The sequence below is a fragment of the Diceros bicornis genome, chromosome 9, assembly GCF_020826845.1.
Source record: "Diceros bicornis minor isolate mBicDic1 chromosome 9, mDicBic1.mat.cur, whole genome shotgun sequence".
NCBI classification, from domain to species: domain Eukaryota; kingdom Metazoa; phylum Chordata; class Mammalia; order Perissodactyla; family Rhinocerotidae; genus Diceros; species Diceros bicornis.
Genome location: NC_080748.1, coordinates 12171879 through 12188258, shown reverse-complemented (window position 1 = coordinate 12188258; position 16380 = coordinate 12171879). Strand labels below are relative to the sequence as shown.

General features: G+C 42.8%; 1 protein-coding gene across 2 annotated transcripts in view; it reads right to left on the bottom strand.

Moving 5' to 3' along the window:
• The window catches only part of MTUS2 (microtubule associated scaffold protein 2), a 411904-nt gene extending 398727 nt beyond the window's left edge, over positions 1-13177 (bottom strand). For both annotated transcript variants that reach the window (XM_058547941.1, XM_058547942.1), the window contains exons 1-2: positions 10721-13177; positions 4043-4283 (exon numbers count right to left, since the gene is read on the bottom strand). In XM_058547941.1, coding sequence (XP_058403924.1) covers positions 4043-4283; positions 10721-12955 — 2476 coding nt within the window. In that variant the 5' untranslated portion in view covers positions 12956-13177. The remainder of the gene's footprint in view (positions 1-4042; positions 4284-10720) is intronic.
• Positions 13178-16380: the final 3203 nt, after the last annotated feature.

The window sequence follows — 16380 nt, the reverse complement described above, 5'->3', positions numbered from 1 at the left end:
AAAAGTCACTCACGCTGCCCCAGCTCCAAACCCTCCAATGGTTTTCTCAGAGTAAGAGTCAAATCCTTCCAATGGCTCTTACACCTTACACAACTCCCCCACCCGCAATGCCAATCACCTCTCTATTCTCATCTCCTATTACTCTCCCCTCCACTCACTCTGCTCCAGCCTCCCTGGCCTTCTTGTCACCTCAGGGCCTTTGCACTGGCTCCTCCTTCTGCCTGGAATGCTCTACCCCCAATATCTTTCCCTCACTTCCTTTGGGGATTGGTTTAAAAGTCATCTTCTCAGGGAGGCCTTTTTCAACCACCCTATTTAAAACTGTAATCCCCCTCCTTCATGTCCCAAACCTATATTCCTCTTTGCTAATGTTTCCTTTTCTTCAGTACTATTTATTCTTCCACAAGACCATGTAATTTATTTACTTACTTAAAAAAAAAAAGTCTGCTCCCCCAATTCTAGAATTTAAGCTCCATGGGGCAAGGATTTTTGTCTGCTGTCATTTCCCCACACCCAGAACAGTGCTGACATGCAACATTACTGACAGTCCCTCAGTAATAATTGCTGAATGAGTGAAACAATCACATAATTGACTTGTAGCAGCTCTGATAACAACAGGTAGACTCATCATAATATACATATATCACGGGAACCATCAAAAACTAATTTGATGTTTTTACTGAAGTGATTGTCAAAAAAAAACTAACCATTAAGACCATCAATAATTACCTGAGTAAAGGACAATTCACAAAGTAATATAATGGCAAACAGATGAAAAAAGTTCCCCTCCGCTAATAATAAGAGAAATGCAATAACAATAATAATAATAATAATGGCAATACTCAATGCTGACAAGGGTATGGCAAGAAGATAGCGCTTTCAAGAAACACTAATATGAAAGTAATTGTTACAAGTTTTCTAGAAAATTAGTGGGCCTTAAAAAAATGTTTGGATATGCTTTTATCCAATAATTACACTTCAAATATCTATCCTAATAAAACAATATGAATGAAGACAAATAAGTATATACAAAGATACAAATTACAACATTATTTAAAATAATGTAGAGGGGCTGGCCCCATGGCCTAGTAGTTAAGCTTGGCATACTCTGCTGTGGTGGCCTGGGTTCGCTTCCCGGGCACAGAACTACGCCACTTGTCTGTCAGTGGCCATGCTGTGGCAGTGACCCACATACAAAATAGAGGAAGATTGGCATGGATGTTAGCTCAGGGCGAATCTTCCTCAAGGCAAAAAAAAAAAAAAGAGGAAGACTGGGAACAGATGTTAGCTCAGGGCGAATGTTCCTCAACAAAAAAATTTTAAAAAATAATAATGTAGAAAAAGCAGAAGCCAACTGCCAGTAATCAGACAATGGTTAAATAAATCCTGATATTATTTCCCACAGCCATCCACTCTTCCCATTTCCTCAAAGAGGATGTCCCTGAAGCACCTCTGTCCCATCCATATAATTCTTCTGGTTAATTTTTCAAAACACTATGTTCCTTGCTTTTGTAACATTTATCACAATTTATAACTATGTATTGTCAACTAAAAAAGTAATTGGCCAGTTGTTTTTCCCTCAAGACAAGTTTATTTGAGAACAACCCAAAGAATTGTAATTTGGGATACACAGGTTATACCATAGGCAAAGGAAGGGGCTTGCTTTTATAGAGGAAAAGGGGTAATTGGAAGAGGCTGTAATAAACAAAGAGTCCAATGGAGGAAACTGGGAGTCTAAAGTGTAGGGGCTTCTCATTGGTTGAGTTGCTACACTCTCTCATTGGCTGGGCTGTTACCAGTGGGAGAGAAATCTTCCTTCCTCCTGCTAGGTAGTAAAGTAGAAAACACCTTGCTGTCAGAGATGCAAGCCTACATCTCTTCCTGTTTGGAATAACTGATGATGTATGACAGGGTGTGAGAGCTCCCCCTACAGGCCTTCCCGACTCCAATTTAGTTGAGGTTTCTTTAATTAATTTCACAGTATCTATTTCCGTGCTTATTTTTTTGTCCATTTCACCCATTAGGCTGTAAGCTGCATGAAGGCAGAACTCTGTTTTGTTCACTGCTGTAGTCCTCAATTTACAACTTTTGGCACATAAGCACCCCAAATTTGTTGAATAAATGAATGAACAAAACAGAATATTATGCTGCCATTAAAATATTTCTGAAATATTTTGATAGCATAGGAAATGCCTACAATATGATATTAGTAAGAAAAAACAAAATTTAGATTATTATTTCAACTATTGAAAAATGCTTAGGAAAAAAAACACAATGGAAGAAAAAACTCCATAATATTAACTCTGGTTGGGTGATAAAAATCAAAGTAATATTAAACTATTACTTTCTTCTTTATATTTTTCTATATTCAAAATTTTTTACAATGGCTATTGTAGTGTAATCACCTGATAATTAGCTCTTTTAATTGTAATGTAAGTGCCTGACATTAAGCTTTTGATTGCCAAGGCAACCACTTCAGGACATCCATCTCAAATAAACACATGACAGCTACACAACTAGATAAAGCGCCAGTCTGCCCCATCCGTGAAGTTCCCCTTTTTAGAAAGCTCTGGTTGACCTAGATAACTGACTCTCTGACTGATCTCTTGCTTTTCCCTATCTGCACTTTAATTCCTACACTTATGTTTTAAATTCACCAACAAAGAGTGGACCTCGAAACCCTAGGCACCCCACCCTCAACCCCAATAAAGGCAGAACTCCAGGTTCATGCTCTCTTTCTCTCTACCTGCGACCTCATTGCGCGGCCCCAGGCATGCGTGCCATGTACCCTCCAGGACCTATGAGTAATAAACTTTGATTGTTCAAAGTTCCCTGATGGTTGTTGCTGAGGTACATCTTATAATCATAAGAACCACAAGGGCCAGTCCAACCACAACATGGCTCCGAAAGGGGAAATGTCTGTGGGTGCTTGCCACAAGTAGTACGGGCCCAGGTGAGTGCCTCCAGGCATTTCTAGCCAATAGCATCACTACTGATAGGTTGAGACTGACCCAAAATAGGTATGTATTATTGCTATAATTAAATAATACACAAAACCTGGAAGAAACCACATGAGCAGAAGAATGGAGAGAGGAAAACAAAGCAGTGCAGAGAACATCAGGAGACGATACTGCTCAGCCACCGCAGAGTGGGAGGACAGGCTGGGCAAGGAGGCAGGGTCATTCTGTAAGTAAATATGGGGTGTTCGAGATTTGTGGACAGATGAAGTGTGCTATGGTCAGTGCTGTAGTGTAGAAAGATCTCTCTGACAACCTATAGCCCACAGGCCAAATCCAGCCCAGCATCTGTTTTTGTAAATGACGTTGTGTTGGAACACAGCCACACTCGTTCATTCACCCACTCTCTGTGGCTGCTGTCACACTATAGCAGCAGAGCTGAGTGGTCACAACCCAGACCATAATGGTCTGTAAAGCCTAAAACATTTACTATCTGGCCCTTTACAGAAAATGTTTTCTGAACTCTCATCTACACGATGTAATAGAGAAGGGAGAAACTACAAGAAGCGAGGAGGTGGTTACAAGGGCCATCATTTTATTTTATTTTTTATAATTTAATTTAATATTTAAAAAAAAATTTTGTGAGGAAGATTAGCCCTGAGCTAACGTCTGTTGCCAATCTTCCTCATTTTGCTAAGGAAGATTGGCCCTGGGCCAACATCCGTGCCCATCTTCCTCTACTTTATATGTGGGACACATGCCACAGCATGGCTTGATAAGCAGCGTGTAGGTCCGCGCCTAGGATCCGAACCTACAAACCTGCTTATGAAGAAGAGCGTGCAAACTTAACCACTATGCCATGGGGCTAGCCCCACAACGGCCATCATTTTAAAAGTGAGATGGAGGATGACAGCTGCAGATAGATGAGTCTTGATAAATGTCTGTGTTTACAATCAGATGGAAGAACAGAAAAAGGCTCCTCTGAAAGGGTGAGAGGCATTCATATTTTAGACAGTTATCATCACTTTATACGATTACTATTTAAAAGTGCAGCAGGAAGAACCAGCAATTGTTGGGTCAGTTACCTGTAGGATCGGAACTGTAGAGACTGGCAGCTGTTGCTATGGGTCCTGGTGGGTGGATGGCGCTTGCTGAAGACCTTTGACTCGCAATCAGGATCCTGTTCTTTGCGGACGGTAAACGGGACATTGCTCCCAATCCCAGCTGGGGCTTAAGGAGCATGGCCGATCGATAGAAAGTTGGAGGAACTTCGTAGTGAGTATAGGGAGGAGAACAAAATTCTTCTTTTCCAGGGCGTTCTGTAACCTAAGATAAATGATCAGAAGCTCAATCAGAGAACTTCACGTCATAGGATGAGTACTGAACGTGGTCAGGAGACCAAGGCTCCAACAATGACCACACTGGCACCACTGAGTTGCTCCATCACAGACCACTTACCTTCTCTGGTCCCCAGTGTCTTCATCTCTAAGTTGACAATACTACTGGATGATCTCTCAGGTCTCTTCCAGTTCTAATACTCTATGAATCTACCTTTCTCTGGGAGAAAAAAGAACTCACTCTATAAGATTTTTAAATTTGATTGCTACAAAATCATTGGAATTTCTGCAAGTAGCCAATCTATAAATAAATAATGTCAATGAAACAAAGAAAGAATTTAGCAAACATTCATAGACTTATTAAAGTTTTATTATTCCTAAGGAGAAAAGGCACAATTTTTATGGTAAACTAGTCTTATAATAAGTAGATGAACTTGATCAATTTATGTTAAGTCTTCACTAGGTTACTTAGGAAAAAAATATGCATTGTTAATGAGGGAGAAGAGGCTATTTGGAAGAATAAGGAAGTTAATAGAAAAATGTTTGCAGGCTTCTACAATCTATTTACATAATTAAAAATGAGAGACTGCAAATTACCTCCTCTGAGTGTCTTCCCTAGCAAGGTGGTGCTCCCAGGAATGTTTGAGCAAGTTTCATTACAATGGAGGTTCTAGGGCAGAGTCTTGTTGACTGCTGAATTCCCAGCACCTAGAATAGTATCTGGTACATAGCTGAAGTCAATACATATGTATTAAATAAAGGAATCATGTTTCCATTCTTTCTTAAATTGAATAACATAACATTCCCATTCCTTTTTCCTGTAGTTAACGGTTTAGACTAGAATACAACTTATGGCTACCTTTTATATATGCAATTCTGTACTCACAAAGCCTGTTCATATTATCAGTGTTTCTTCCTATTAAAAATGAAAAAATAAGACAACTAAATAATTTATTTCAAGTTTAAAAAAATAGTGCCAGAGGCTATGTATGAAAAGATGCATCTGTTAATTAATTCTGCTCTAAATCACAATACATTTAATGTGTCAAATTTATATTTGTTCAGGAATCACAAGCATTTAACAATATTCTTTAATAGGAGCTATAAAGCTTTGATCCAAGCTGTTGCAGAGAAAAACCCTTAGTTTGATACGCTTTTAATGTTGAAATAGATACAAAATTCTCCTTAAATTGACATTATTGAAACAAAAGATTAGGCCTTTCAAGTTGTATCATAATCACATTGTAAAATACACATGATTGCTAGAGTAGATAGACTGAATTCAGGCTGCAGCAAATCACATTCCTGTGAAAGAACATTCTACATCTGCTCTCAGATAAAATTTTTCCCATTCTCTACCTACTCTCTTACTAGTAATTTTTGGCCTTTCTAGTATACTTATGTTTCCTCTATTTTTTAATTTTAGTTTCTAAATTTTTGATGCCATTGCTCATTGCTTTTAGAGGGTGCTCTCATGAAAAAAGTATTATCATTTCTAACCTACATCCGTCAGGTTTTGGGGATTGCAATACGCTGATCTCAGTAATTCCTCAGTTCTTTCAAACTGGGTAGTTTTCAGGGGCAAAACCCATCATGCTGTCACTCAAAAATGACCTTAACAATTTCAGTAACTTCAACGTGTTAAAATCAAAAACAAATGGAGACTAGCCTTGAAAATTCCCTGAGCAGACAAAACCAGTTCAGTCACACAAAGCTTAATTTAGCTTATTTTGCAAGACTAACTTGACCTGGGTCATTTCTTACTTATGCCTCTGAAAATCATAGGCAAAACTTGAACTGTTTCCCAAGGTTGATATGAGGATTCCCTCTCATTCTCCATCATTTAAGAAAATTCTAATATTATAACCAATCACTGTGAAGAATAAACAGTCACTATGTAAGCAGCTTCATGACAGTATACCCTGAGCCTCATTCTGTGTTTGGGTTAAGTGCTCCCAGTTTGTAAACTGTCTTTTTGGGGTGTGCATAAGAAACTTCTCTTTACTACTTTGGTGATTCATTGGTTTGACTTCTGTTATTTCTAAACTTTCGACAAATGCCTGTCATTTTGTTGTATAACGTGTCTCTGGTAAGATAACATATTCTTTAAAAAGGTGAAAAGTATGCCTCAGATGCCTAATCTGTGCATTTTTAATAAAACAAGGGAATCTACAAAAAGCTTCATACTCTCTTCTTTCATCCTTATTGACAGAACACAACAGGAATCGCTGCACAGTCATCAACACAGAGAGAGGAACCCCAAATGGTTTTTTTCCCTCCTCTTCTACTGGAGTATTTTTAGAGAAATAATTTTGAAAGCAAACTGAAGAATCCTTGTGATTTCAAACAAACTCCTAAATCAATCAAGGCACACAAACAAGTAAGTGCTTCCTGGATTGTCCCTCTTCACATCTGCCCTGTCCTGATTTCAGTGGGACCTGGGCTGGGGAGACCTGGGGTAAATGTGGAGGCTTCACTGAGAAGCCATTGGGATAGTTGCAGGGAGAGGGCTTGTGATCACTAATTTTGTCAACTTGGCCAGGCCACAGTATCCAAATATTTGGTCAAAGATTATTCTAGTTGTTTCTGTGAAGGTAGTTTTTTAGATGAGATCAACATTTAAATCAGTAGACCTTGAATAAAGCAGATTACCCTTCATAATGTGGGTTGGCCTCATCCAATCAGTTGAAGGCCTTAACAGAAAAAGAGAAGAGGGAAATCTGCTAGCACACAGCCTTTGGACTCAAACTGTAGCATCAACTCTTCCCTAAGCCTCCAGTCTGCCGGCCCACCCTGCAGATCTTGGATGCGCCAGTCTCTACAACTATATGAGCTAATTCCTTACAGTCTCAATAGATACATGCATACATACATAAATCAATGTATGCTTTTTTTCTCTGGAGAACCCTGACAAACACAGTGTCCTTCAGAGATGAGGTGGTACAGGGGGTAGGGAGACCAGCCCTAATCCCCCATCGGTCTATTGCAAGCACACTACCTCACCCTGTCCTCTCAGCCCTGCCCCCTTCTGCCCACCTCCTTACACCAAAAATGAAAAAGGTTCCCCCAAGGCTCAAGAGAAGGGAGTGTCCTTGAGACCTCAGGATAGCTGAAAGCAGAAAGCAGTCTAAACGAGGAAGCATATTTTATCGTCCTGGCATGACCAGATCCAAGATTATCTTCAACACCGTTTCTGGAAACTCTAAACGCCTGTGTTGTTTCTGCCAGTTGAGAAGAGCTCCCTGCCTCAGAGGAGCACTGGTTCTTGACTTCTCCACTTCTACTCATGCTAGCTAACCAGCAGGACTCTGTCAGTAATGATGGAAGAGTCTTAAGTGGGTTTGAGTTTGTATTGGGAAGACGTTACCATTTAATTAAAAAGATATATAACTTCTACAACTGAAAAATATTTCTGTTGTAAGTGGTTAGAAATGTGTTCTTTTCCTGGAGCTTCGCTGAAGCCATCCTGTGGTGAGCTCGGGGCACACTGGCAGGGGAGGCAGCTTTCGGATCTCCCTGCACCCGGCATGAACACAGGAGGGGAACTCGCTGGGTTACATCAGGTCGTAGCAATAGACACAAAGGCCAAGGGCCAGCCTATTCTTCACTTTTGATTAAAGAAATTAGCTCAGCACCACATCCGGCACTTCTCTGCTCTATCTTGTATCCCGAGGAAAGGGCCTGGGCCTCAGATGTTCTGATTATGGCAGAAAACGGTCCCCAGACAGAGTGGCTGTCACACGGGGGTGCTGCTGACCCCACACCAGCGGGGTCTCTCTGAACCCCTCAGAACAACTAAAGCCATACAAACACCCATACTACCCCATTTCCTTGAGACTTAGGGTGGCTTCTAGAGGATTAAGTATAGAAAATATTTTGGAGAAAAATGTGCATATAATATAGAAATAATTCTATATTTTATGGAGGGAGCAGAAGCAATACAAAAAAGGAAATATACAAAAAAAAAATTAAGAAGGGTCACAGACAAAGAATTGCAGACAATAACAGGATTTTTGCCTACATATCCAAATAAAGTTTCTCTCATGAATGTGTTTTTCAGAGAAATATCTAGGGGATCTTTTTGGCAGAGGGGAGAGAGGTACCAAATTAGTTTATCTGAAGAAACAGTACAAAGGAAAGAACTAAAGTGAATGTTTTGGGACAACATATAGAAAACGTAAAGGTAACCCCAATAGGCATGCACTGCCTTGGTGACAAGAGAAGTCACCCTGGTGGCTATGGAGAAGCCAGCCTAAGGCTTGGCCCTCCTTATCACTGTCTCCCAGGGTGTGCTTGTCAAAGAGATACGCTGCCATGCCAGATTTGGGGGCCCTGTCTTGCACTCATTACTTCTGCAGCAATACTTTGAGAAGAAAGAGGTTCATTCATTTATTTATCCAGCTTTGGTACCTGCAGCCCAGAGAGGGTTGGATGGCCGTCTCCCAGAGGCCTCACAAGGAGCATCCCTGCCTTAGTGAAGAGCCCAGTGTCAGAGCCCGACCCTAAGTCTCCGAGGCCCGGGTGGATATGTTTTGGGAAATTTGAGCAAGACTCATATTAACCAAGTTCAGAGACTGACATATAAACCAGAGTGGCAATCTGTCCATTGTTACTGAGATGCCACTGTCTAGGGCCAGACTCTAGTGTCCTCTGGCCAGAACACGCTCTCACTGCAGGCTGCCGCATGAGAAGCCCAATTAAAACACCGTGTAGCCCTGCACAGAGAGACGAGCCCATGCCAAAGAGACTGGACCCCTGAACTTTCCAGTCAGTATCCTCTCTCTAGAGACGTGAGGAAGCCTCTCCAGCAAGCCCAGAGTCAGAAGACAGGGAGCCAACTGGGTGATTCGGTGCTAACAGCCTACCCCAGGGCAGGACAGATGGTCAGAGCTTGCTGGGGTACCTGGTCAGTGCTAGCCTTGGTCAAGATCTAGTCTGAGAATAGATTCACCTCTTCCTCTGTGCCAGAGCTGACAACTGCTGTGATCTGTACATTCTATGCCAGTACATTCAGTGAAGCTAGAGTCCAACTTTGGACCCATTCTGTCTCTAGGGAGCTTTGGTTGACTTTTGTTTGGATCCAACACGTATGAGTTCATAATTCAGCTATCATTCAACATTTCTTGGGCGTGTATTTATGCCAAGCACAGTTCTAAACTCTGGGGACACAGCAGGGAACAAAAAACAGGAAAAGTCCCTGCTCTCATGGACTTTACATTCTAGTTGATGCAGCAAAAACAAAAAAGTATATACGTCAGGTGGAGATAAGCGCTAAGAAGAAATAAACTAGAGAAAAGAGTCTCAGAGGGAGAGTGAGGCAGCCTCTCCAATAAAGTGACATTTAAACAGAGACCTAAAGAAAGTGAAGGTGAGAGCTATTCAGATATCTGGGAGAAGAACATTCCAAGCAGAGGGAAGTGCGAGGGGCTGAGGCAGCAGAGGGAGAGTGGAGGAAGGCGAGAAGGTCAGGGCGGTAATGGAGCCATCCCAAAGGCTGAGGCATCCTGCAGGCTCCAGCCTGTGTCCTGAGTGGCCTGGGCAGATCTGAAGGGTGTTAGGGAGAAGGGTGATCTGAACTGGCTTTCCCTGTAATTGACCACGCCGGGGGCCCTGAGGAGATTGCCTCAGGAGACAAATCTTTCTGAGCCCTGGGAGGACGACTCGCCACAGCACCAGGTGCTGAAAGGGCCAGCACAGGGAGGACACGAGGAGGGCCTACGTGAGCACCTCAGCACTGTCACTGCTTCGTGGCCTTAGATGAGCTACTCAAACCTCTCCAAGTCTGCTTCTTCATCCATACAGTGACAAAAACTGCACCCCCAACCTCCAGAGAATTGCTGTAAGGAATAGTGAAGACTGAGAAAGATTAAACACATGTTCTGTGGGCCCAATGCACAGCAGGCGCTCAACCGAACGTCAGTTGTAATTATTATTCTCACTTAAAACAAAGAGCCCACACCTAACACATCATTTTCTACTCACTGTGTTCTTCACATGCATGAACGCGAGAATCTCCCGTAAGGAAAACATTCCCCCTTGGGGGGTGAAGTCTGATCAATTTGAACAATATATTTATTTTGGATTTTTTTTTCCATTGACCTGGCTTATAGAAGAATTAGCCTCACTTATTTAAACATAGGAGCCAATTTAAATGCAGACATCTAACTTCATATGTATTATATGGTATTTAAACAAGTCTCCTTAGATGTTAAATCCATCTCATTATGACCGCCAAACTCTTCTAGTCAAAAGTGTTCATTTGTCTATGATCTCCTCTACTTAAAAACATCCATTTCTGTACAAGTGTATCCATCAAAATCTGCAATTTGCTAAGAGAGGATATTCTGTTTTCATAAATCATCGAAAATACACAACAAACTTTAGGATGTTCAACCTATAGTTCGTACCACAATGACACTCTCTTACCTCCTGCAAAAACTTCTCACTCATTTGGCTGAAATGGTGTCCTGGAGGCTTGATCCCGGACACCATCAGTCCAGAACTGAAGACCCTGGGCTTCTGCAGGTCTGGCTTGAATTTCTCGTAGAGGTGGGCAGACGGTTTCAGGTCACCACTCGCCGCCTTCTCCTCTTGGGGAAGAGGCATGGTACATGTGGGCGGAGCGTACGGAAGCCCCACTGGAACCAGCGAAGTGTCCACCTGGCCAAGGGCCTGAGGATTCCTCCTGATGTAGGTGATGATCTTAGGCCTCACGTGCTTGGGTTTGGGCATGACGACGGGCTTGGGCTCTGTCCTTTCCTCTGTTTTTTCAACCTGGTAGTTCTCCTTTCCCTCCTGTGAGAAAGGTACATCCTCGGAACGTACGACGACAGGCTTGGGGATCCCAGTGGGGCAGGTGTCCTTGTCAGGCACTTTCGGGGAAGGGGTCAACAACCGCGCACTGTCGGTGGGAGGTGGGGCAGCCGAGGGTGACCCCGTGTCTACACTCAACACACCGAAGTCCTGAAAACTGCTACTGGGTGGTGTAGGCTGGTGGGTCACATTCACAGTTGTCTCTGGGTGGAGGGGTGCTGGGACATTGAGAGGAGAATCTGTACTTGCTGGGGTACTTTCAGTCTTAACTGCATTTTCTAGACGGTTCCTACTTTTGGCAACAGATGTAATGATCTCTTTGCTTTCCCCTGCTTCTGAGCTGCTGCTTTGAGGGTCAAGGGGCTCAGGGACCTCAGTTCTGCTCTCTCCAATCAAAGCATCTGAAGTGGAAACCGTAGCACTGTCCCTGGTCCCACTGCCCAGCACCTCTCTCCCCTCACTCACATCCAAGGGCCTGCTGTCAGTTGGATCTTTAGGAATAAAATCTACATGACCATCACCTGGTGAGATGCTGCTGGATGCCATTTCACCCAATTTCCTAGCTGCACTTGGTGAATTTTTGCCAGTGGGCTGATTATCAGCAGCTCCCAAGGAATCGGGGCTCTGTTGGGGGGTTGTTTGAAGAAATCCCTCCTCACCCAGGCTGACTGCTCTCTTCTCCTGCTCACCACTCCTGCCTCTTCCCACGCCAACGTGGTGGAGACTGCCATGTGACAGACTGCTCAGTGTACCAGCGGTGGCTTCTTGCTGTGCTTCCCCACATGGCCCCTTTCTCTCTAGGGACAACATACTATCCTCCTCAGGACATCCCAGACCCTCCGCCTGGGTTGACTTTAATTCCTGCACGGCCCTGGGTTGGACAAATTTCAGCTCCGGCCTGGACTCTGCCTTTCCCTGACCTAATTGTGCTTCTGGCTTACTCAGGACTTCCTTTGATGCTGAAGTTGAATTCAGAGCACGCTCTGGGTGGGCAGAACGTGATGTGCTCTTGTCACTAACTTTCGGTACGTGTGCCCCCTCCATCTGGGTCTCTGAGGGGGTGGCCTCCTTGGTTTCTGAGGTAGATGATTTAGGACGACGCAAACTCTTGCCCTCTGAGGTATTGTCAGCTGGAAGCAAAGCTGCCCCTAGAGAGTGGGCTGTCAATGTCCTCTGTGGCCCCTCCCCACCGCTGGGCACATGACAGGGGGCTTCAGGGGAGTCCAGCGGTGCAGGCTGCAGAAACTGCCGAGTCAGGCTCCCAACACGCTCCTTTGTGAGCACGTCCACTGCAAGAGCAGAGCTGCTTGCTCTTTCTAAAGAATGCCTTCTCAATTCCTCATTGTCAAGGGTCTTTGCCAATTTATCCTTGGGAACAGGCCGGGGAATTTCAACATCCCTTTTAGCCAAAACCTCTGGACTGGACTCACCCATAACATTCCTCCAACTTGACAGGCTTGGTCCCTGAATACTCCGAGGGGTCTGCGGGATATGTGTGCCTCTCTCCATTGTGTGCTCTTCATTTAGTTCTCTAGGAACGGTTGGAGAAAACTTAAAATCTTTCAGGCTGGTGGGGCCGGCGTGAGATCCTTTCCCAATGCCCTGAAGTTGGTGAAATTCCTTATTGAAATGGGTGCCATTTCCTGGCTCACTTGTATTTGCATTTCCAACTTCATCTCTCAGGTCACATGTCTCAGACTCATCATGAGAGGAACTGACCTCCAATGTGATTTGATTGGCATTGGTATCCCCCAGACTTAGGATACTCTCGTTATTATTTTTCACTCCATTTCGGTTGTCCCGCAACTGAGTGTAACATGATTTCTTAGGAGCCACTGGGACGCTCATTTTCAACCCTTCAGTGGGGGCTGCTTGCCATGCAGTCCTACTTAATGGAAAGGGGCTTCCTTCAAGCTGCTATTTGATTAATAGGAAATTCTCAAGCTGCCTGTTGCCCCCTGACAATGTCACATTGCGACACTGCTACAATCATTTTCAGAGCAGTTTTAAAACCAAGCATTGTCTTGGCATACAGCAGGATGACTGATCTGCTAGGTTCCTGCTGAATGAGAGCCAATTAGTCCATGAGACCTAGAGAGAAATAAAAATAAATCAGATTAGATCGACAGAGATTCTCAGGAGAAAAAATCATAGTAAACACAGATTACAATCACTTTCATAATATTATTTAATTCACTCTATCCACATATTTCTCAAAAACCTTTCAGATAGGGGCTCCTGCTGGCCAAATATGGGAAAATTGGAACATCAAAATGATTCATGTTAGAAATAGATTATGAAAACATAGTAAATCTTAAAATTAAATTTTAAAAACCTACAAGTTCATACCAAGACTGATTAAAAAGGGTGGAGGAGAAAAGAAGGCTCTTCTTTACAGAATATCAACTAATACAGGAAAAATTATAGAATTAGAAAAAGCATCATTTTGTAGTCACCAGAGTAATAATTATCTTGGGCAAGGGACACCAATGGTTGAAAAATACTGGTTGAAAGGTTGTTTGGGGAACAGGATATTCATGGAATCATAAGGTACCATCCTCCAGATTACTTTATTTCTTACAAAAGAAAAATTTTATCTTTACAATGGAGAAAGCTGGTAGGCACCACCTTAACTAAGTGATCAAATTTACCATGTCACTAGTGGAAACTGACACCACGTGCTCCTGATGTAGGCAGTCCTCAGCACCTATATCACCTATGCAGTATTCTCGCTATGAATGTTCAACCCGAATTTAATCATGAGGAAATAATCAGACAAATTTAAAATAACTGGCCTAAACTTGCCTCCAAAATGCTAACAGATATCTACGAATGATGCGTGATCCTTGACTGGATCTTTGATTTTACAAAAAATTAGCAAAGGATATTATTGGGACAATTACAGGTTTCTATATGGATTGTATTTTAGGTAAAGGTATTTTATCAATGTTAACTTTCTTGGGTGTATAATACTATTGTGATTATATCAGATAATCTTTGTTCTTGGAAGATACATGCTTTTAAACATGACATGTCTTTTAATGACATGTTGTCTGTAACTTACTCTCCAGTGGTTCAACAAAGAGAAAAATATGTGTGTCGGGGGGTGGGTGGGGATGCATATGAAAGAGAGAGAGAGAAAATGCAACTGTGCCAAATGATAATTTGAAAATCTAGGTGATCCATTCTACTATACCTACAACTGTTCTATAAGTTTGAAATTTTTCAAAATAAAAAGCTGGAGGAAAATTCTATCCCAGCCTTCAGGGCCTGCATGATCCAGCCCATACACACCTTTCCAGCCTCATCCTCACTACTCACCCTCTTCCTCTCTAGGCTGCAGCCACACTGGCCTCATTCTTCATATTACCATGTTCCTTCCTCCCTGCTTCGGGGGGGCTTTGCTCGTACTCTTCCATCTGCATAGAATGCGGACTCTTCCCTCAACGTTACTCAACTAACCCCTTTGTATTCATCAGTTTGCAGCATAAGTACCACTTCCTCCAGGAAGCCTTCCCGACCTACTAGCCTTTCCGACCTCCTTCTATAATGACCTTTTATCATATCCCATATTTTCACTTTAAAAAAAAAAAATCAGATGTGCTAGACACTAAAGAAAATATCGTTTAACACCTAGCATGTGTGTTAGGCACTTAATATGTATTTGTAGCATGAATGAATGAATGAATGAATGATGAAGAACAATGTTATTTTTACTCTCATAGGGCTTAAAATCTAACATAGTATTTAAATTTCTATGAAAGTAGACTCACAGATCATCCCTAAACCTCTCAATTCAAGGCTAACATTGTTTTATCCACTACTGTGAATACATTTTATTAGGCACCAGGGATGGGAGAGTTTAAAAGGAACAAGGTTCCGCTCCGTCCGCAATTCCCCCAATGGGGATTCAAAGTTAACAGCCTTCCACACCTTCCCCCTCATTCATACAAAATATGCGAGTACTGAGATGCACATTACGTGGGAGGCTCTTGTCACGTTTCCACTGAAATAAGTTACGTGGCAACCTGCTTGTCTTCTCTTCATCATTGTTTAATATATTATTTCATACATTCAAAAGAATATTTGTGGGCTGTCCCTGTGGCTTGGCGGTTGAGTGCGCGCGCTCCGCTGTTGGCGGCCCGGGTTCGGATCCCGGGCGAGCGCCGACGCACCGCTTCTCCGGCCATGCTGAGGCTGCGTCCCACATGCAGCGGCTGGAAGGATGTGCAACTACGACATACAACTATCTACTGGGGCTTTGGGGGAAAAATAAATAAATAAAATCTTTAAAAAAAAAAAAGAAGGGGGCCGGCCCGGTGGCGCAAGCGGTTAAGTGCGCGCGCTCCGCTGCGGCGGCCCGGGGTTCGCTGGTTCGGATCCCGGGCGCGCACCGACGCACTGCTTGGTAAGCCATGCTGTGGCGGCGTCCCATATAAAGTGGAGGAAGATAGGCACAGATGTTAGCCCAGGGCCGTCTTCCTCAGCAAAAAAAGAGGAGGATTGGCGGATGTTAGCTCAGGGCTGATCTCCTCACCAAAAAAAAAAAAAAAAAAAAAAAAAAAAAAAAAAAAAAAAAAAAAAAGAATATTTGTGTATTCATACATGTATATACATTCATGTATACATAATACATATACATATATATATATACACACAAATGTATGTTATAAAGCAAAATAACATAATGAACACCTAGAACCAAGGACTGAGAAATCACCAATAAATTGCAGTTACCTCCATGTTCCTCTCCATCCCAGCTCCCAACTTTTCTAACTTAATTTTTCACTTGACAGCCTATCATGGACATCCCTAAAAACTCAGCTGATAGAGCTCTCTTTTCCTTTCATTTCTTTTGCATCTATTACATAAGCATGTATTTTTTACTTAAATGAGATCATTTCCTATAAGCTGGCTTTTTGTCAGTTTTTTTTCTTTTTATTTGCCCCTTCTTCCCTTAGCCCAAGACACGCTAACATCCTGGTGCAGGTCTCTCCACTCCTTTCCCCATGTCCGTATACTCCTATCCAGATACACACACCTATAGCAGTGTGTGCTTTTGTTTCCCACCACACTGCTCTTCTGTTCTCTTCATGTCACACTCACTATCTTCATCCTCCCACTTCCTTGTGTCTCCCACATTCTTTTTCTCCTTCTCTGTCTTCTTCCAGGCCTGCCTTCAGTGAACCAGGGACACCGCCAGCTCCAGCCTTGGCCCGATACAGCCCTCAAGCCTAAGCAAGGTGCTGACACTCTGCTCCCAACCTCGGTTC